At 44.8% G+C, this 23,359-nt stretch overlaps 1 protein-coding gene across 2 annotated transcripts in view; it reads right to left on the reverse strand.

Moving 5' to 3' along the window:
* The window catches only part of BPNT1 (3'(2'), 5'-bisphosphate nucleotidase 1), a 38,965-nt gene that overhangs the window by 7,283 nt on the left and 8,323 nt on the right, over positions 1-23,359 (reverse strand). Inside the window, exons 1-8 of one of the 2 annotated variants that reach the window (XM_040430457.1) lie at positions 22,039-22,059; positions 19,355-19,482; positions 17,498-17,602; positions 14,196-14,306; positions 11,222-11,270; positions 10,337-10,428; positions 7,431-7,628; positions 5,943-6,048 (exon numbers count right to left, since the gene is read on the reverse strand). In XM_040430457.1, coding sequence (XP_040286391.1) covers positions 5,943-6,048; positions 7,431-7,628; positions 10,337-10,428; positions 11,222-11,270; positions 14,196-14,306; positions 17,498-17,602; positions 19,355-19,474 — 781 coding nt within the window. In that variant the 5' untranslated portion in view covers positions 19,475-19,482; positions 22,039-22,059. Of the gene's footprint in view, positions 1-5,942; positions 6,049-7,430; positions 7,629-10,336; positions 10,429-11,221; positions 11,271-14,195; positions 14,307-17,497; positions 17,603-19,354; positions 19,483-22,038; positions 22,060-23,359 lie in introns of those variants that run through there. The other variant, XM_040430456.1, reaches the window with a different exon arrangement.

Here is a 23,359-nt window from a genome sequence, read left to right on the forward strand (position 1 = left end):
GGCCATCAAAGAAAACGCTATGTCTGGTGCAAACCCAACACATCACATCACCCAAAGAATACCATCCCCACAGTGAAACATGGTGGTGGCAGCATCATGCTGTGGGGATGAGACTGGTAAACTGGTCAGAGTTGAGGGAAAGATGGATGGTGCTAAATACAGGGATATTCTTGAGCAAAACCTGTCCCACTCTGTGCGTGATCTGAGGCTAGGACGGAGGTTCACCTTCCAGCAGGATAATGCCCCCAAACACACTGCTAAAGCAACACTTGAGTGGTTTAAGTGAAAACATGTAAATGTGTTGGAATGGCCTAGTCAAAGCCAAGATCTCAATCCAATAGAAAACCTGTGGTCAGACTTAAAGATTGCTGTTCACAAGCGCAAACCATCCAACTTGAAGGAGCTGGAGCAGTTTTGCAAGAAGGAATGGGCAAAAATCCCAGTGGTAAGATGTGGCAACTGCTCATAGAGACTTATCCAAAGTGACTTGGAGCTGTGATTGCCGCAAAAGGTGGCTCTACAAAGTATTGACTTTAGGGGGTGAATAATTATGCACATTGACTTTTTCTGTTATTTTGTCCTATTTGTCTTTTGGTTCACAATAAAAAAAAAATAATATATAAACATCTTCAAAGTTGTCGGCATGTTCTGTAAATTACATGATAAAAATCCTCAAACAATCGATGTTAATTCCAGGTTGTGAGGCACCAAAATACGAAAAAAGTCAAGGGGGGTGAATACTTTTGCAAGGCACTGTATATCAGTGTGAAGCCAGGCATAGTCACCGGGTGACAAGTAGAACCTCGGAGTTAAAGGGGTATTCCAATCCCAGAAAATGATGGCATGTACTAGCCCATGCCAAGAATTTCTAATTGGTGGGGGTTCAACCTCTGGGACCCTCACCAATTGGGCCACATTGCTGTGTTCAAATGCGACCATGGAATCTGGGAGCTAAAAAACCTGGGAGCGCCTGCTCCCAGGCCTGCAATGGCTCCCCCTATCAATGATCGGGGGAGTTGGATACAGTGTGCGGCAGCCTCAGTGCTCCTGAATGATCCAAGGCTGCTGCACATTCCTATGAAAAGCCAGCCTGTGGCAGGGCTTTATAGGGACAGTGTGAAATTCTCATAGACTCCAATGCTAATACCTTGGAGTCTATGACAGGCGTGATCCTTAAAGGGGTTATCCCATTACTAATGTAAAAAATGAAAAATGATACAAGCTCTTTCTAACAAAGCTAGAACCAGCCCTGTACCTCACGTGGGCCCAGAGATCTCCCCATTCATTTCTCTGCTAGATTTAAATCAAGCTGGCAGCTCAAGGGGAGTGTCTTTTCTGCTGCAGCTCAGGGGGCGTGTCTCAGCTCTCCCTATCACAGCTCAGGAGGCGTGTCCATGCTCTCCCTATCATAACTCAGTAGGCAGATGAAACTGAGCATGTGCGGCCTTGTCAGTGAGCCAAAGAAATAAGAAAAAACAAAAAACAGCAGGTGGCGCTATACAGATACATTTTAGTGAATAACTAAGTCACTGTGCTAAATTTTTAACATGCAATTACAAAAGTATTCAGATGTAGGGGCTGGTTTGAAAACTTACAATATTTTTCATGGGACAACCACTTTAGGTGTAAAAAAAATTTATAAAAAATATTTTAAGAATAAAAAAAAAAAAAAAGAAGAGATTATATATATATATATATATATATATATATATATATATATATATATATATAGATAGATAGATTATTATATATATATATATATATATATATATATACACACATACATACACACACACACACACACACACACACTGCTCAAAAAAATAAAGGGAACACAAAAATAACACATCCTAGATCTGAGTTAATTAAATATTCTTCTGAAATACTTTGTTCTTTACATAGTTGAATGTGCTGACAACAAAATCACACAAAATTTAAAAAATGGAAATCAAATTTTTCAACCCATGGAGGTCTGGATTTGGAGTCACACTCAAAATTAAAGTGGAAAAACACACTACAGGCTGATCCAACTTTGATGTAATGTCCTTAAAACAAGTCAAAATGAGGCTCAGTAGTGTGTGTGGCCTCCACGTGCCGGTATGACCTCCCTACAACGCCTGTGCATGCTTCTGATGAGGTGGCGGACAGTCTCCTGAGGGATCTCCTCCCAGACCTGGACTAAAGCATCTGCCAACTCCTGGACAGTCTGTGGTGCAACGTGACGTTGGTGGATAGAGCGAGACATGATGTCCCAGATGTGCTCAATTGGATTCAGGTCTGGGGAACGGGCGGGCCAGTCCATAGCATCAATGCCTTCATCTTGCAGGAACTGCTGACACACTCCAGCCACATGAGGTCTAGCATTGTCTTGCATTAGGAGGAACCCAGGGCCAACCGCACCAGCATATGGTCTCACAAGGGGTCTGAGGATCTCATCTCGGTACCTAATGGCAGTCAGGCTACCTCTGGCGAGCACATGGAGGGCTGTGCGGCCCTCCAAAGAAATGCCACCCCACACCATTAATGACCCAATGCCAAACCGGTCATGCTGGAGGATGTTGCAGGCAGCAAAACGTTTTCCACGGCGTCTCCAGACTCTGTCACGTCTGTCACATGTGCTCAGTGTGAACCTGCTTTCATCTGTGAAGAGCACAGGGCGCCAGTGGCGAATTTGCCAATCTTGGTGTTCTCTGGCAAATGGCAAACGTCCTGCACGGTGTTGGGCTGTAAGGGACCTCATATCACCCTCATGGAGTCTGTTTCTGACCGTTTGAGCAGACACATGCACATTTGTGGCCTGCTGGAGGTCATTTTGCAGGGCTCTGGCAGTGCTCCTCCTGTTCCTCCTTGCACAAAGGTGGAGGTAGCGGTCCTGCTGCTGGGTTGTTCCCCTCCTACGGCCTCCTCCACGTCTCCTGATGTACTGGCCTGTCTCCTGGTAGCACCTCCATGCTCTGGACACTACGCTGACAGACACAGCAAACCTTCTTGCCACAGCTCGCATTGATGTGCCATCCTGGATAAGCTGCACTACCTGAGCCACTTGTGTGGGTTGTAGACTCCGTCTAATGCTACCACTAGAGTGAAAGCACCGCCAGCATTCAAAAGTGACCAAAACATCAGCCAGGAAGCATAGGAACTGAGAAGTGGTCTGTGGTTACCACCTGCAGAACCACTCCTTTATTGGGGGTGTCTTGCTAATTGCCTATAATTTCCACCTGTTGTCTATCCCATTTGCACAACAGCATGTGAAATTGATTGTCACTCAGTGTTGCTTCCTAAGTGGACAGTTTAAAGTGTTCCCTTTATTTTTTTTGAGCAGTGTGTGTATATATATATATATATATATATATATATATATATATATATATATATATATATATATATATATTTTTTCAAATCACCTCCCTTTCTCCAAAATAAAAATAGATAGCAATAAAAAAAAAAAAATTATGGGCATCACCGCGTGCAAAAACGCTCGTACTATTAAAATATAAAAATATTTATCCCATATGGCAAACAGTGAAACCCCAAAAAAAAAATAACAAAATGACAGTCGCCTTTTTTTGGCTGCTTCACCTGTCAAAAAAATTTCATAAAAAAGTGATCAAGAAGTCATACAGCCCAAAATGGTATCAATGAAAAGTGCAGATCGCCCGCAGGAAATAAGCCCCCACACAGCTCCGTACACATAACTGCAAGAAAAGTTAAAGGGGTCAAAATATGACGATTCATTTTTTTTTTTCAGTATTAAAACACAAGAAAAACTATATAATTGTGGTATCGCCGTAATCGTACTGACCCAGAGAATGAAGGTAACAGGTCAGTTTTACTGTGTAGGGAAGGCTGTGAAAACAAAAAACTCATAAAACTATGGTGGAATTGAATTTTCTTTCCAATTCCATCCCATTTGAAATTATTTTCCAGCTTCTTACTACAATGTATGCAACAGTATACGGTGCCTTTAGAAAGTATAACTTGTCCGGCAAAAAACAAGCTGTCATACGGATATGTGAATAGAAAAAAAAAAAAAAAGGGTTATGGCTCTGCAAAGGCAGGGAGTAAAAAAACGAAAACACAAAATCCTCCAAGGGTGAAAGGGTTAAGTAGAGCATACTCTTCAATGTTTATCAGGCACAGCGCCGTACATTTTGTAGTGGCAGCATCTGGTACTGCAGCTTCTGCTCAGTCCCATTCTCTTAAAGGGGCTGTCCAATATTTTTATATTGATGGCCTATCCTCAGGAAGGGGCACCTCATTAGATCAGATGTTCTGCTGTAGCTCTGGTGCCGGAAGCAGGTGCAGGGACTACACAGTTCTGTCCATAGCACTGCAGTAACCAGCTCTGTCCACTGCACAATGGACAGAGCAGTGTCATTTCGGCACCAGAAGCAGATGATTGGCAGGGATGCAAGTTGCCAGGCTCCTACCTATCAGATATTGATGGCCGTCAATATAAAAATCCTGGAAAACCCCTTTAAGGCCTCTTTCACACGGGCGTTGCGGAAAAATGTGCGGGTGCGTTGCGGGAACACCCGCGATTTTTCCGCACGAGTGCAAAACATTGTATTGCGTTTTGCACTCGCGTGAGAAAAATCGCGCGTGTTTGGTACCCAAACCCGAACTTCTTCACAGAAGTTCGGGCTTGGGATCGGTGTTCTGTAAATAGTATTATTTTCCCTGGTAAAAGATCATGTGACGTACCATGTGATGACCGGAGTGACGTCATCCCAGGTCCTTAAACTATAGTTAATGCTCTCCACAGGTCCTATACAGTAAAAGAGTCAGACGGAGATGCCCGCATCGCGAGCAAGTGGATTAAGGTGAGTTAAATGATTTTTGATTTTTTTTAACCCCCTCCAGCCCTGTTTTACTTAGCATTCTGTATTCAGAATGCTATTATTTTCCCTTATAACCATGTTATAAGGGAAAATAATAAGGTTCGGGTCTCCATCCCGATCGTCTCCTAGCAACCGTGCGTGAAAATCGCACCGCATCCGCACTTGTTTGCGGATGCTTGCGATTTTCACGCAACCCCATTTATTTCTATGGGGCCTGCGTTACGTGAAAAACGCACAAAGAGGAGCATGCTGCGATTTTCACGCAACGCAAAAGTGATGCGTGAAAATCACCGCTCGTGTGCACAGCCCCATAGAAATGAATGGGTCAGTATTCAGTGCGGGTGCAATGCGTTCACCTCCCGCATCGCATCCGCGCGGAATACTCGCTCGTGTGAAAGGGGCCTAAGAGAATGGGACTGAGCAGCAGAAAGCTGCAGTAGCAGACACATGGCTGATCACTGCTGGGGGTTATATTCCCCCACCAATCTGATATTGACAGTCCATCCAAGCCATCACTGCTTGTTTTCAGTGAATGAAAACACAAAGGCTGAAAACCTGTCCTGGCACCGACACAGCTGCGTAGCTTGTGACAGTGTATCAGAGCTCTCACCGTCAGTTGGGAATGGTCAGGAGGGGATTTCAGCCTTCGGATGTGAACAAAGGATGTTTCCATTCATTGACCGCTAGCAGAAATTTTGAACACGACTGAAACACAAAGGGGGACATTTACTAAGACCAGCGATTTAGACGCCAGTCTTAGGGTCCATTCACATGTCCGCAAATGGGTCCGCATCCGTTCCGCAATACCGGGAATGGGTGCGGACCTATTCATTCTCTATGGGGCTGGAAGAGATGCGGAGAGCACACTATGAACTTCCGGGCCGCGGCTCCGCAAAAAAATAGAACATGTCCTATTCTTGTCCGCAATTGCGGCAAAGAATAGGAACTGGCAAAAAAAGGAGTAAGTGGCATACACGGGGAAAAAGTTGCATATTTTGCCACAATACACTTTTGCGACAAAATCTGCGCCAATATTTTTACATAAATGACCCCCAAAGTATATTAAAATGCTGCAGAACTGTTAATTATGCACTTGCTTACCCCCCACTGCATGCAGGATCGCCTCAGGAGCGCACGTGTCCCACTTCTTGCAACCAGGACTGGCGAAGACGTAGGCGGAGGCCTGACCTTCAATCAGCTGAATGATCTGAAACACATAGGATGCTCGGTATAAATGGACGGAGCCTCTACACAGCGACAAAAAGGGTACAACTTCGTTGTGACGTGTTTGTCGCGCAACTTTTTTAAAAATGATAGTCTACGGTGTCGCAGTGTGACGCTACAGTTGCACAGAAATCCAACTTAGATGGATTTTTTCCGACTGTTGTGTCGCAGCATGTCGCAGTGCGACACCATAGAGTCATAGACTATCATGATAAAAAGCATTGCACGATTTTTCTGCGACAAGACACGTAGCCCTAGCTTAAAAGTTCCTGAGTTATATTTGGTTCTGGAAAAGCTGGGTGGAACCACTGACCATTACAACACCACTTGATTTCCCAGAACCCTGAAATCTACAGTACTTATTAATGCTACAATATGGGAGCGAGGAGATGCAAGATTTGACCATTTCCTGCAAGAGCGTACACAGATCTCATAGGTTCCCATGGAAAAAACTTTGTATGGACCCCCTGCACCTAGTTGCCCAGTGTATGTGTGTCACTTACTCCCAGGCAATGCAGAAGATGCACAACGCCCCAGATTTCTGACGACTTTACATTTTACGTTTTTTTTTCTCACGTGAAAGAAATTTTTATTAAATACAAAGTGTAATATCCGACCTTCATTTTTGAAAAGTGGAACTGGTGCTTCAAATATATGGCGCTCATTCTGAACACCATATTTCTCAACGTATTTACACCAGAAAATTGTTTTTACAAAATACACAGATATCGTAAATCACAGCCACCACTAGGGGGAGCTCAGTGATAGATAATTTTACAGCTTCCATGGTAGTTGTATTAATTCTTAGTGCATTGAGGTCCCTCTAGTGGTGGCTGTGTGAAAATGCAGTGTTTTCACACTGGGAAGAGAAGAGCAAATTCTGTGCCGGCCCCCCTCCCCTCCCCTCGGGCCCCATAGCAGTCACGTAGTCTGCCTTTATTGCAGATATGCCACTGATTTCCTGGAAAAGTGAGTGATAGAAGTGAATGAAGAGAGCATGGCCACTGCCTTTCATTCTTCACCTGGGTGAAGAGTGATCATAATTTGTAGGGGGAACTTGGTGGTAAGTATTCAATTTCCCTGCAGCGCCACCACTGGGAAAAATGAGGCATTATACAGTGTCCATTCATATCCAGTGGTTATGTGTGTAATGCTGGATAGGACAGATCCTCCAGAGACGGGGGCGCTCTCCGCTGTGGCCGAGAGATAACGATCTCCACATGACCCATAAAAGGGGGTAGGAGAATGGGTTTCCTAAACTGTACAACCCCTGCAGCTGCTAGAGTTGGGTCCTATTCATCCATGGGACAACTTCATGAGACAGCCCCTTTAAGAAGCCTTATTATTTTCAGCTCAAATCATCACCTTATTTCCGGCACCTCCCACGCGCACTACTTTATCGGGGTTGATGGCGGTGATGCAGTCATTCACCAGCTTGCTGCTGTGGGATCTGGTAGTGGTGACTATGTGCTGGCCTTCAGGGACTTCCTTCAGCTCAAACCCAAATGCTCCAATGCCCAGGACGCCCCAGATGGTTCTTCCTAGGACTGTGTTGTCGCCGGCCTGAAATGACAGAATAAAAACTGTGATCCTGTGATATGCAGGGGTTAAAGAAAGCCAAGGACATAGCAGTGCACACCACAGACGGGTGGCGGTCTTGTAAAATTCCGCAATTTATTAGACTGTGCGTTAAGACTTTAAAGGAGTCCGCTCACTTAACCAAACTATTTTTTTATTATGTAGACAGTTAAGTTAATACGAGGCACTTACTAATGTATTGAGATTGTCCATATTGCTTCCTTTACTGGCTGGATTCATTTTTCCATCACTTTATACACGGCTTGTTTGCAGGGGTTACGACCACCCTGCAATCCATCGGTGGTGGTCGTGCTTCCACACTATAGGAAAAATCACCGGCCTCTCAGGTGTCTGGGACCGCAGGAACACAGATAGGCACGCATGCGCAGCAGCTCCCGTCCACCTCATATCAGTGCTGCAGCGGTGGGCACAACCCCTGGATACGGGCAGTGTATAATGTGATGGAAAATGAATCAAGCCAGCAAAGGAAGCAATATGGACAATCACAATACATTAGGAAGTGCCTGGTATTAACTTCCTCTACATGATAAATGCCATTTGCTGAAGTGAGACAACCCCTTTAAGGCTAGGTTCACACCTGCATTTACCTGGATCTGTCCTAAACAGATACCACCATTCACTATCGGACCCCACTAATTGCATGTTGTGGTTTTTGTCCGGCCAAAACCCAGCACTCATGCCGGGAAGTGGCTGGATCCCATTATAGTCAATGGACCCCAGTGGTGAATGGCAGCCTCCGGCTAGTTCGGATTTGGTGAACTCTCTGCCGGAACCCCCTGCCAGATCAGGTAAACGCAAGTGTTAACCTATCCTTACATGGACGTGCACTACTGTGCGAGCGGCTTTGAGATCATTGTTGATGGCATATCACTAGTATATGCCATATGTATCAAAGTCAGTCTGTCTCCAGAACGGACCCCTGTGCATGCGCTGTGTGCTCTCTAGTCATTTCTATAGGCGTTCTGAAAATAGCCACACGTTCTTAAAGTACGCTGCAGAACGCAGTACGAAAGCCGAGAAGTGACCCTTACACTGCACTGAAATACCCTTTATCCTCCGTGTACGTCTTATCACGTATCTGAGAAGATGAACCGCTCGACCTGCACTGTAGGCATCGACCGCTGATAAGTCACGGCGACCTTCTTCTAGGATCAATGAACCTCAGACCGCAGAGGCTGCTGGGTATGGTTATTGTGAGGGGCCCCTCCAAATGAACGGGGCCTGTCTGGTTGAGACGAGAAAGGTAGCAGAAATAGTCGTTGCCCCTCTGCCAAATAAGAAGGCATTTGCGTTTTTTACGCTTTTAGTTCATATATTTTTTAAATGAACAAATTAAATATTAAAATGAACTAATTAAATGTCACTTTTTAATTGAAAAGGGTTTTCCGGGAGTACAATATTAATGGCCTGCCCTTAGAAAAGGTCATCAGTGGGGGTCCAATTCCTGGCACCCCCACCTTTCAGCTGTTTGAAGAGACCATGGCACTCTGGTCAGCACCGCGGCTTTTCCCAGGCCAGTGACGTTCATCAGTCGTGTGGCCTCTGTGCTGCTTAGTCCTATTCAAGTGAATGGGCCTGAGCTGCAATACCAAGCACGGCCACTATACGATGGATGGCGCTGTGAAAAAGGCCCAACGCTCACCAGAGCAACGTGGCCTCTTCAAACAAAACAGTGGGGGTGCCAGACCCCAACAATCACATAGTGATGACCTATCCAGAGGACAGATCATCAGCACTGTACTGCTGAAAACCCCCTTTAATATACTCTAGTCTAGTAGTCGGCAACTTCTGGCTCTATAGGGCCGTTCACATGGTCTTATTTTTTATTTTTTATGGCCAGTGCCATCAAAAAAACAGGAACCATTTTTAACAGCTGTTAAAAAAAAACCCATAATAATAAATCTGTTTAACGTATACAAAAAACATAAGCGTTAAGTGGACGCCTCCGACTGATGCTATACAGTGGCATCTGTTCACCACAGAGTTCTATTGTAAAAAAAATGCATACTTTTTTTTTACTGGACTCTGCAGGATACAAGAACATGGCGTTCTTACGTATACGTTAAATGGAGGCATCAAACGTGATGTGAACTCACCTCATCCACTTGCATGTGCGGGGACACTCACTCCTCACTGGATGCAGCAGGACCTGATGCTCCCAGTGTGGCAACGTCACATGATCAGGCCGGGAGCATCAGGTCCTGCTGCTGACGCTGGGGAGCGAGTGTCCCTGTGTGTGCGCGTGAAGGATATTAAAAGTGGAGGTAAAATGACCATTAAAAACACATAGGGGGAGATTTATCAAACTGGTGTAAAGTAGAACTGGCTCAGCTGCTCAAAGCAACCAATCAGATTCCACCTTTCACTTTCCAAAGGAGCTGTGAAGAATGAAAGGAGAATTCTGATTGGTTGCTATGGGCAACTAAGCCAGTTCTACTTTACACCAGTTTAATAAATCTCCCCACAGACTGCCAAAACATAGATGCACACACTGATGGAAAAGACAGTGTATCTGTTTTTTTAATGGCCGTTTTTTTTTCACTGCTGTGTGAATGTACCCTAAGGATAGGTGATCGATGTGCATTCATTGCCAAAGAGAGGCGTCAGGTCCGAGGAGGACACACTCCATGTGGTCCCATTCAGGGGTTATCGGTATATTACAGCCCAGTTACCTGGTAATTATAGTACGGCTGATTTATCACCCCGGCAATCGCTTTCCCTTCGTAGGCGATCCCAATCAGAACAGTCACATGATCCAGGAGACCTGCCGACAAAAAGTATCAGAGTCCGTAAACCTCGGGCACAGGGTGAGCGGTCACGAGACAGGAAATAGTTTTCATACAGAATAATCTATTGGTTGATAGAGCAGCATTTTACAATCAGTGCATCATTTTTCGATTGCTGTCAGTGAATGGAAATATTCATATTTAGATTCATAGAGAATGTACAGAGCGAACACTTCTCACAGCGAGGGGTTTGCTGCAGTGGTATCCAGTCTGGTATAATGTATCTATCTGAAATCCAGACTGTCCGTATCCGTTATCGCGGTCCGCAAACCACAGATCCGCAAAATACGGTTACCTGCCGCGTGCATCCTCTATTTTTCGCACACTCCCATCACTAGAAATCACTATACTTGTCCACAAAATGGCCTAAAATAGGACTTGTTCTATAATTTGCGGAACGGACAAACTGATGCGGACAGCACACAGTTTTTTTGCAGACCCATAGAAATGAATGGGTCTGTGTGCAATCCGCAAAAAATGTGGATCGGACACAGATGGAAAATACTCTTGTGTGAATGAGGCCTTCCACTGAGGATTGTCAATAGGCGTAACACTGAGCCGCGAGAGAAACTCGGTCCGTACAAGTTTTCAGCCTTTGCGTGTAGATGAGACTATTCCCATTCACTGACAACAAGCAGTGATCTTGAAAATTGTGAGGAATTAACGAACAAAAGTAAAATTAGAAAGCTGATGAATTTTCCATTATATTCATAGAACCAGAAAACTGCTTGAAGCAGATACATTATTATCAGTCGCGCAGTAGTAACCGACCTTCGGTATATTCTTTAGTGCCATCCAGGGGGTCCACCCACACCACCAGCTGGGGGGAAAAACATGTACGGGTAAGTGTAGTGCAGTCATTAAATGGGTTTTACAGAACTGAACGAGCATCTGTCAGCAGGATCAACCCTATTTAAGGGTTGAACAGATCTTCAGGGAAGATCTGCTTGACTCCATCCGAAGCCACTTCCGGTCGTACATTGACATCATTGGCAAACAAGTGGAAGATCCTCTGCTGAAACAAGCGCAAGAATACAGGGCCGGGCAAGATGTCTGCCCCTGTCATTCAAGGGGATGGGGACAATATGGTGCTCCGAGAGCTCAGGCCTGACCCTCTGTGCTCCGATGACCTCATTTGCAAAACTGGTGTAAAGAAAAATTGGCCTAGTTGTACCGAACAAGCAATCAGATTCCATCTTATATTTTTAAAAGCTACTTAGGAAAATGAAATGTAGAATCTGATTGGTTTCTATGGACAACTAAAAGTCAGTTTTCCTTTACACCGGTTCTGATAAATCTCCCCCATAAAATGTCTTGGGAACAGTGTCACATACACTATAAATAAGTTATGGTTTGATTCAGCAGGATCAGCCCCAACATGCAGTACGCCTGGTTTAATAGGATTGATCCTGCTGACACATGCTGTCTAAATACTGCAGATCTAACCTCAAGACAGGTCATTGGTATTGGTGGTCGTCCGCTTCCCGACATTAGCTCAGACTAGCGCTCCAGCCTTCTCATACTACCCCAAGCACAGCGCTGTACATTGTATAGTGGCTGTGCTTGGTACTGCAGCTCAGCCCTATTCACTTGAATTGGACTTAACTGCACAAAGGCCATGTGTTTGATGGACATGGCGTCATAGAGACAGCTCATGGGAGGCCCCTTCCTACAGTGAGAGTATGGGGGGTCTGAACCCCACCGATCAGATACTGACGTCCCATCCAAAGTGTTCGATTCCTATTTCATATGTCGTATGAAACTAAGAAAAAACCCTCCCTCTTGTGTTGAACACCCTAATGCTCCCGCACGTAGAGTTCTAGTTCCTGCTGCTTTAAACACCACTGGGCCTGCAGCCGTCACGTGCCCTTTGTCCTTCAGATGACCACTGCAGCCAACTACTGGCGATCAGAGCAGCAGGAACCAGAACGCCACGTGCCGGAGCATTAGGATATTTAACACGTGAGTGAGGTTTTTTTTTATTTCATACGTCTCCTGCTGTCAGACAATTTTTAAAGTATCTAGGAAAACCCCTTTAATTTAAAGGGGTTGGCCCATCTGGGACACTGATAGCATATTGCTGCCGTCAATGTCACATAGCAGCAGGTCCCAGAGGCGGGACATGGACCTATTTAGAGAAGGGGGACCCTAAAGTTAAAGGGGTTCTGCAGTTTGTTTAAACGGATGATCTATCCTCTGGATAGGTCATCAGCATCTGGTCGGTGGGGGTCCGACACCCGGGACCCCCGCCAATCAGCTGTTTGAGAAGGCAGCGGCGCTCCAGAAGCACCGCGGCCTTCTCACCGTTTACCGCAGGCCCAGTGCCGTCACGACTTGTATCAACTGGCCTGGGCGCGGCTAAGCTCTGTTCACTTGAATGGAGGATAGATCATCAGTTTCAACAAACTGCAGAACCCCTTTAAGTAGAGCACACTGCGCATGCGCAGCCACCTCTCCATTCATCACTATAGGAGTTCCACAAACAGCCAAGCGTATGCGCTCAGCTATTTTCGGTAGTTCCATAGCAGCGAATGGAGAGCACACCGCAAAAGTGCAGCCACCTCTCCATTCACCACTATGGGAGTTCCAAAAATAGCCAACAGAGCATGCTCGGCTATTTTGGGAAGTCCAGAAGCGATGAGAGGAGGGTGCCCCAGTTCGGGAGAAAAGACCTGCAGCTATCTGACATTGATGGCATACTCTAGTGATGTGCCATCAATGTCCCAGATAGGAATACCCCTTTACTGTAAGTGATGTCTCATAAAGACAACCCCTGTCCATGTGCCTTATTAAACCTTTCATGACCGGGCCTAAAAAAGGCCTGAATGTCCAGGCAAATTTTTGTATCTGGTGTTTTAGTGACCGTAGATTTTTTATTTGTTTGATTAATAAAATCTTTTTTGCTAATTATTTTTTTAATTGATACTTAGGACTTTTTATTAGAAGATTAGAAGATTTTTTTCCTTTTTTTAGGTTTAATTTGGAGGAAAAACGTTATTATTAAAAAGTAATTTTTTTTAATTATAACTTTATTTCTTAAATATTAAAACACAAAATCTAATTATTGCAATGGGTTCCCTTTTTTGTGACAATCGTTTTCATATGTAACATGTATAGGATTGAGCCTATTGGGCGACTATGGTGATGGTTTCTGTTAGCGACTGCATTTTAAAATTTTTATTTTTATTTTTTTACTTATATTTTAATTTATTTTTGGCACATAATATGTCCCCCAGGAGTTCATTAAAAGGACACTTTTTTTTTTTTTTTTTTTCACAGGAGCCCCAGTTATAGGGGTAAACAGCCCCCTGTGGGGGCATGACACACAGGCAGAGCTGACCCTGCAGCTCTGCTCCTGCCCCAGACATGACTGCCGGGACTAACAGAGGAAGCGGCTCAGCGCTCCCTGAACGTTTATGTACGTGCCATCTGCACGGGGCATGTGCAGATAGGACGTATATACCCAGCCGGCAGTCGGGAAGGGGTTAAGGTATATGGACATAACAGAGGTAGGAAGTCCCGCTTTAGTCCCCATCTATGAGCCACAATGGAGAGCTGCTCTGTGGCTACTGCACGGAAAATATCTGTTTGACCGTGGCTTGCCCAAGAATAATCAGCTCTTTCTGGGGCTGCCAAGAGCGAGCCCCAGGGAATTAGCCGATTGCCCCGAGAGCCGTGTTTTAAAAAGGGGATGTCTCATGTATAAACCTGTAGTGGAGGTGATGACCACAGGGGTGAGGGTTACCTCTTCTTCTTTGATGTCGCTATACTGTGATGGAAACACGGTCTTCAGTATTTCTTCTGACTGTCCTGTCTCGATCAGATCCTCAGGTACTTCTGCAGAGGCGGGCAAATCCTGAACAGCAAAAAGAAATGCAACAGCGGAGGCTTTTGTATATATCAGGATCTCTGATCTTTGTGGTAGCTACCTGATCGATGCAATATTTTGGGCCTCGATATTCCAGTTTTATCTGCGAATTTCATCAATTTGATCAGATCCACTGACTAAAAATGGCGTCCTGTGGATTTACACTGAGGTTTCGGAATACCGCTGCGTGCTGCATTACTCTTGCCATCAAAGGTGATGGAGCTGTCAATAGAGGATACAAACGGAACCCAGAAAGCAATGTGAACAGAGACTAAGGCCACATTCGGATATGGAAGTTTTGCCATGGATTTGCCAGGATAGTATAAATACCCCCCAAATGACTCCATTTTGGAAAGAAGACACCCCAAAGTATTCGCGGAGGGGCATGGTGAGTTCATGTATGATTTAATTTTTTTTCACAAGTTAGCGGAAAATGACACTTTGAGGAAAAAAAAATAATAATAAAGTTTCCATTTCTGCTAACTTCTGGCAAAAAAAAAATTAAATCTCCCACGGACTCACTATGCCCCTCAGTGAATACCTTGGGGTGTCTACTTTCCGAAATGGGGTCATTTGTGGGGTGTATTTACTGGCATTTTGGGCGGGGCTAAATTGTGAGTAACCCTGTAAAGCCTAAAGGTACTCGTTGGACTTTCGGCCCCTTTACGCACCTAGGCTGCAAAAAAGTGTCACACGTGGTATCGCCGTACTCAGAAGAAGTAGGGCAATGTGTTTTGGGGTGTATTTTTACATATACCCATACTGTGTGTGAGAGAAATATCTCTGTAAATTGACAACTTTGTATAAATTTTTTTTTTTTAAAGTTGTCATTTACAGAGATATTTCTCACACACAGTATGGGTATATGTAAAAAGACACCCCAAAACACATTGCCCTACTTCTTCTGAGTACGGCGATACCACATGTGTGACACTTTTTTGCAGCCTAGGTGCACAAAGGGGCCCAAATTCCAATGAGTACCTTTAGGATTTCACAGGACATTTTTTGCGCATTTGGATTCCAAACTACTTCTCATGCTTTAGGGCCCCTAAAATGCCAGGGCAGTATAAATACCCCACAAGTGACCCCATTTTGGAAAGGAGACACCCCAAGGTATTCCGTGAGGGGCATGGCGAGTTCATAGAAGTTTTTTTTTTTTTTTTGCAAAAGTTAGCGGAAAATGTTTTTTTTTGTTTGTTTTTTCTTACAAAGTCTCATATTCCACTAACTTGTTACAAAAAATAAAATTTTACATGAACTCGCCATGCCCCTCACAGAATACCTTGGGGTGTCTTCTTTCCAAAATGGGGTCACTTTGGGGTATTTATACTGCCCTGGCATTTTAGGGGCCCTAAAGCGTGAGAAGTCTGGAATCCAAATGTCTAAAAATTCCCTCCTAAAAAGGTACTCATTGGAATTTGGGCCCCTTTGCGCATCTTGGCTGCAAAAAAAAAAAGTGTCACACATGTGGTATCGCCGTACTCAGAAGTAGGGCAATGTGTTTTGGGGTGTCTTTTTACATATACCCATACTGTGTGTGAGAAATATCTCTGTAAATGACAACTTTTTCCATTTTTTTATACAAAGTTGTCAATTTACAGAGATATTTCTCTCACCCAGCATGGGTATATGTAAAAATACACCCCAAAACACATTGCCCTACTTCTTCTGAGTACGGCGATACCACATGTGTGACACTTTTTTACAGCCAAGATGCGCAAAGGGGCCCAAATTCCAATGAGCACCTTTAGGATTTCACAGGTCATTTTTACGCATTTGGATTCCGTGAGGGGCATGGCGAGTTCATGTAAGATTTTATTTTTTGTCACAAGTTAGTGGAATATGAGACTTTGTAAGAAAAATAAATAAAATAAAAATCAATTTCCGCTAACTTGTGGCAAAAAAAAAAAAAAATCTTCTATGAACTCGCCATGCCCCTCAAAAGTGATCTTTATAGCGCTGCAGCGATTTTACAGTGTTTTTGCAGTGATCAGAAAAAAAAAAAACATTTCTGTCACTGCGGTGGAGCGGACTGAACGCAAGTGTGCGCACAAGATCAGGCCTGATCGGGCGAACACTGCGTTTTTTGTAGAGCCTATAGAACATGTCCTATTCTTGTCCGCAATTTGGGACAAGAAAAGGCATTTTCTATATAGTTCTGGCAATGTGTGGATCCGCAAAATGCGGAAAGCACATTGCCGGTGTCCGTGTTTTGCGGATCCGCGGATCCGCAAAACACATACGGACGTCTGAATGGAGCCTTACAGGGCGGTTATCAATGACAGGGGGGTGATCAGGGAGTCTATATGGGGTGATCAGGGGTTAATAAGTGACGGGGGGGGGGGTGTAGTGTAGTGGTGTTTGGTGCTACTTATTACTGAGCTGCCTGTGTCCTCTGGTGGTCGATCCAAACAAAAGGGACCACCAGAGGACCAGGTCGCAGGTATATCAGACGCTGTTATCAAAACAGCGTCTGATATACCTTTCTGGGGTTTAAAAAAAAAAAAAAAATGAATGAACTTTGCACGATATTCTAATTTTTCGAGTTTCACCTGTATGGTGTGCTGCTCCTAGTCACCATGTGCATCCAGCAGCCGATGAGCGGAGGAGCAGACACACCTATATGTACCACCTAATCAAGGCGGCTTGTTTGATAGGAAGGACAAAAGTGCACAGGAATGCTACTCCCCAGATAAAACAGGAGCGCATTCACCCTTGAAGGTGCCACTCCCTCAAGCATATAGTACATAATAAACAAAAATCACTGAAAAAAGATAAACAGAGATAAAAACTCCTGCACGATGTAATTTATAAATATGCGGATCTCGCTGGCTACATTCATGTAAAGAATGGGTAGGTGGGCACAGATGTGTTTTGATCAAAATATATTGGCTAAGAGTCTCAGATTTTATTACATCAGAGTAAGCCTCTATTTTTGGAGACATTTTTATTACTTTATCCAAACGTTATCACCCTATGGTGCGCCGTTTTTATGTTCTACAGTTGAACACAGCCTGCACAAACCAATACTATAAGACGGCCATGACCCGTCCAGAGTTCTCCCCAAACAATCTAGAGGAGAGCCAAGTCTATCTATCCAAATCTACAAGCATTATGGAGGGAGCCTGATGTCTGGGAGTGCAGAGTAGTATGGACATCGGTCCAGAAAGTGGCCTCACCTCTTCTCCTATGATGGTTAACCCTGGGAACCTTCTTGCCAGAGAGGCGCAGATACTTTGCTGTGCCAGGCAATCTGCTGCCGTCTGGAGGTCGTTGGCACCAGTCTGAAACACAGAGATATGAGAGCCATCAGTTATATCAGTGCAAAGAAAAGTCCACTCCTTCTATCCCAGGGCTGCACTTTAATACACCGTCGCACCAGGTCCTCCAGAACAAGAGCAACCATTTGCAGCAGCTCCTATAATCCGGCATATACACACTCACTGACAAAAAGAAATACCGCACCAAGATAGAAATATTGTGTTGCTGCAAAACTCAATATGCCGTTATGGCTCAGGCAGATATGTAAATGATTACAGGTGTGGTCTGATGAGATACTGGGTCTGGCCACAAGAGGGCGTAAAACAGCTTTCACACAGCAAGGGTTTCCCAGGAATGTCTCCTCCAGATTACTACACTTCCTTGGCTGCTCGGTCACCAGATTTTTCACCAATCCAGCATTTACAGGCCCAGCTGTGACATCTGTGGACAAATGTGCTGTAGGTTACAATACAGAAACTGTGTACCCCCATGCCCAGCTATATCTCATCTTGTACCCAGGCTAGAGGCCGTATCTCATCTTGTATCCAGGCTAGAGGCCGTATCTCATCTTGTACCCAGGCTAGAGGCCGTATCTCATCTTGTACCCAGGCTAGAGGCCGTATCTCATCTTGTACCCAGGCTAGAGGCCGTATCTCATCTTGTACCCAGGCTAGAGGCCGTATCTCATCTTGTACCCAGGCTAGAGGCCGTATCTCATCTTGTACCCAGGCTAGAGGCCGTATCTCATCTTGTACCCAGGCTAGAGGCCGTATCTCATCTTGTATCCAGGCTAGAGGCCGTATCTCATCTTGTATCCAGGCTAGAGACCGTATCTCATCTTGTATCCCGGCTAGAGGCCGTATCTCATCTTGTATCCAGGCTAGAGGCCGTATCTCATCTTGTATCCAGGCTAGAGGTTGTATCTCATCTTGTATCCAGCCTAGAGGCCGTATCTCATCTTGTATCCAGGCTAGAGGCTGTATCTCATCAGAGATCTGTATCTCATCCTAGAGCCTCCTTTCAAGTGTACAGTTTTATCCAATAAACTTCTCTTTACTTCTAATATTGTAATCACTTCCATTTATCATCATTACAGTCACACATAGAAAGCTTCATTCCAATAACTCCTTCTTGGTGTGAGATTTTTTTGTTTGTTAGTGTACATAAGTGCTGCCCTAAAGGGACATCTCCTCATTTTACTGTGTATAATCTACCATGTAAATGGAGTCACTGTGTACATACATATTATTACTTATCCTGTACTGATCCTGAGTTACATCCTGTATTATACTCCAGAGCTGCACTCACTATTCTGCTGGTGCAGTCACTGTGTACATACATACATCTATCATGTGGGATTCGTATCACTATTGAACATTGTTACATGTACATTAGTTCTATATGTACACAGGGAAAACAAGAGTAATTAACCCCAAAAAAGCCATTCATTGACAGCCTCCCCAGAACAACTGAGGATGTTCGTTTAGGGTTATTTGATGGTTTCCATAGACTGCTGCCCAGTCCTGACAATAGGATCAATGGAGGGTCAGCATGTTGCACTGCATATATATATAATAGTGGTTGTAAAGCACTCTATGTTCCGTTATGTAAGCATCATCCTACTTTCTAGAACACAGTAAAAAGCTGACAGATTTTCTGAGCAATCTGGTCAGATGGCCGGTTACACACACAGATCTATTGTTATATACACACACCAACTATTGGTCTGATTGGACAGATAATCTGTTGGTGTAATACAGCCCTTACACATTTACCTTTTCGACTATGCCCAAATCTCCGCCGCTCATGACATTCCTGACGATTTTCCCGGCTTTATCAGCCACAGAGTGCGCAGAGGCCACCAACCTTGCTAACAGAATTGGAGCTGAGGACATCGTGAACACTGTTCGGGGGTATGAAGAGACAATAATTAATATATAGTACAAAAGCAAGAACAGCACCTGATGTGCAAGGCAAAGGTGACAGTAAAGTATTACAGGGAAAACAAACAAATCCAAACTTCGGTTGAACGTAGGCCATCACCAGGAGCAGAGTTTCAGCAGATACCTTCCTCAGGCTGAGATAGAGGCTTAAAAGGAGACCACAGTTTAGGTATGAAGAGCACTGGTGGCATCCATGAACACATGTCTAGAGTATGGAGGGTCCAATTCAACTCTTTGGACAGCACTGATGATGGGCGAACCCTTTGGCTGGCATTGGTAATTGGGAGAATAGTTTTGTCCGGCACTGGTAATTGGGGGAATTTATTTTTACTGGCACTGGTAATTATGGAAATTTTTTGGCTGACACTGTTAAGGGGGGAACTTGTTGGCTAGCACTGGTAATGGGGGAACTCTTTGGCTGGTAGTGGTAAATGGGGGACTCTTTTTCTGGCACTGGCAATTGGGGGAACTTTTTGGATGGTGTTGGTAATAGGGAACTATACGGTTGGCAGTGAAGATGGAGAACTCTTTGGCCCGACACTGACAATGGGAAAACTCTTTGGCCCGACACTGACAATGGGAAAACTCTTTGGCCCGACACTGACAATGGGAAAACTCTTTGGCCCGACACTGACAATGGGAAAACTCTTTGGCCCGACACTGACAATGGGAAAACTCTTTGGCCCGACACTGACAATGGGAAAACTCTTTGGCCCGACACTGACAATGGGAAAACTCTTTGGCCCGACACTGACAATGGGAAAACTCTTTGGCCCGACACTGACAATGGGAAAACTCTTTGGCCCGACACTGACAATGGGAAAACTCTTTGGCCCGACACTGACAATGGGAAAACTCTTTGGCCCGACACTGACAATGGGAAAACTCTTTGGCCCGACACTGACAATGGGAAAACTCTTTGGCCCGACACTGACAATGGGAAAACTCTTTGGCCCGACACTGACAATGGGAAAACTCTTTGGCCCGACACTGACAATGGGAAAACTCTTTGGCCCGACACTGACAATGGGAAAACTCTTTGGCCCGACACTGACAATGGGAAAACTCTTTGGCCCGACACTGACAATGGGAAAACTCTTTGGCCCGACACTGACAATGGGAAAACTCTTTGGCCCGACACTGACAATGGGAAAACTCTTTGGCCCGACACTGACAATGGGAAAACTCTTTGGCCCGACACTGACAATGGGAAAACTCTTTGGCCCGACACTGACAATGGGAAAACTCTTTGGCCCGACACTGACAATGGGAAAACTCTTTGGCCCGACACTGACAATGGGAAAACTCTTTGGCCCGACACTGACAATGGGAAAACTCTTTGGCCCGACACTGACAATGGGAAAACTCTTTGGCCCGACACTGACAATGGGAAAACTCTTTGGCCCGACACTGACAATGGGAAAACTCTTTGGCCCGACACTGACAATGGGAAAACTCTTTGGCCCGACACTGACAATGGGAAAACTCTTTGGCCCGACAATGACAATGGGAAAACTCTTTGGCCCGACACTGACAATGGGAAAACTCTTTGGCCCGACACTGACAATGGGAAAACTCTTTGGCCCGACACTGACAATGGGGGGGAATTCTTTGGATAAAGCTGAAAATGGATGACTTTTAGGATGGTGCTTGGAACTATATGGCTAGCGCTGGAGATGGGGAACTCTTGGGAGAGCAATGATAATGGGGGAAACTCTTTTGGTTGGTAATGGCTGATCTTTTTGGCCGACACTGGTAATGGGGAAACTCTTGGGAGAGCGATGGTAAAGGAGAACTCTTGGGCTAGAGCCAGTAATGGGGAACCCTTTGTCTGGCAATAGTTATTGGGTGAACTCTTTGGATGGTGCTGGTAATGGGGAACTAGCTATTTGGGTGGGAGTGTTAATGAGGGCAACCGCTGTCTTGGTCCGGTAATGGGGACATTCTGGCACTGGTATTGGGCACTACTGGTTCTGCCCCAAAAAAAATTTCCCCATCACAAAACAAGATGGGGGAGTTGTCTTATTAGAGACCACACCTTTCACATGGGAGGGCAATTAGCTGATCAGTGCAGGTTCGGCTGATTTTGCCAGGGGAATCTGACGACTGCCAGACACCCCTTTATGATGTCTTTACACCTTAATGAGGCCTGTGGACAGGGTTGGTCATTGTAAGACAATCCCTTTAATGCAAATGGTTAATTAGAGTGAACATGTCTAACGTGAGACCCTGCATGAGGTATCCCAGCACTGGGTTAGAATTCGACCAGGGGCAACATCTTCATGTAGTTTTGTATACACGGTATTATAAATATTGTGGAAATTTGCAGCCCATTATAAAATCCCTCACCACTAAAAAATAAAATAAAACATCAAATATGGCCTTAGTAAAGCACATTTCATCCATATCATTATCTTATCCGGCTCTCCTGGTGTGAGCCCAGCCTTAAATACATCGATCTGAAGGTAACTAACACCCATGGGTTGTAATCTGCAGGGCGCAGAGTTTGCCGTCACCTTTACTCCGGTTTATTTGAGAACACCGAGTCGTGGATTGTGCAATTCAAACAAAACATCCTAAGAAACTGGATACGTCTTTCCAGAATGACTATAGGACAAAAGCAAGTGCAGGTATTACTGACCTATAATCTAACTAACAAACTGCACATAAAAAATAAAAATAAAAATCACATAAAGCTATATAAAACACAAGACGTGCAAACAATGAATGTGAACACAGCCCAGGGCCTCATCTATAGGTCTGGATTATGGATCCGTACAGATCAGGAACATGGCGGATTCTATGGCCTGTACTGTACATCCGTACATCTCAGATTTTTAATGGAGGTTTAAATGCGTAGACTCAACCCAAACACTGGTGCCTTGTCTCTAGGAGTCTGCAATCTCCGGCACGCCAGCTGTTGTCAAACTACAACTCCCAGCATGCACATTTGCTTGGCTGTTCTCAGAACTCCCATGTAAGTGAACGGAGCATGCTGAGAGTTTTAGTTTTACAAGCGTTGGAGCGCCGGAGGCTACCAACTACCATTGTCTGATCGTCAGGGATCCCACCGTTGCGACCTTCAGTGATCTCTAGAACAAAGCAGTAGGCCAAGCTCAGCTTCCTTCGGGTGGCCATTATAGATGTGGCTGCACAGACGTGGCACAGACTGGTAGCACCGGCGCCACTCTGTTCTAGCAATGAGCTGTTCATTATAGGACTTACCACCAGTGTCAGATCCGTGGAGAGCCAGCCCCTTTAGGGCGAAATCTGTAAGAAATTAAACTATGGTGTGTTCCATCCCATGTCGATTACGTATTCTGCATTGCCTGCAGCCTGGAATATGGTCTCGTACAGAGGCGTTATACTGCAGCACATGGAGAGTCTCTGTGCGCCACCGCACAAGTGAAAAGATTAAAGGGGTTGGCGGATTTATATTACAAGCTGTACATGTGCTGGTCACATCACATGCATGTATTAAACTATAGGCACTGAATAATTTATGTTTATAGGCAGGTCCCCTGAACTGCGTGCCGGCACTGCACTGGAAACATGGCGACTGATGGAGAGTTCCATCTATCAGCGGCCTCCATTCACTTACCCTGGGGACGGACTGCACATGCGCTAGTTTCCCTATCTGTCCCCAGTGTAAGGCCTCCTGCAAACGACCGTTTTTTTCCCCATTTACGGACCGTTTTTTGTGTTCCCTATATGGTCTGTATACGGAACCATTCATTTTAATGGTTCCGCAAAAAAAAAAAACTAATGTACTCCGTATGCATTCCGTTTCCATATTTCCGTTCCGTTGAAAGATAGAACATGTCCTATTATTGTTCG

Source organism: Bufo bufo, chromosome 4 (assembly GCF_905171765.1).
Source record: "Bufo bufo chromosome 4, aBufBuf1.1, whole genome shotgun sequence".
Classification (NCBI taxonomy): Eukaryota; Metazoa; Chordata; class Amphibia; order Anura; family Bufonidae; genus Bufo; species Bufo bufo.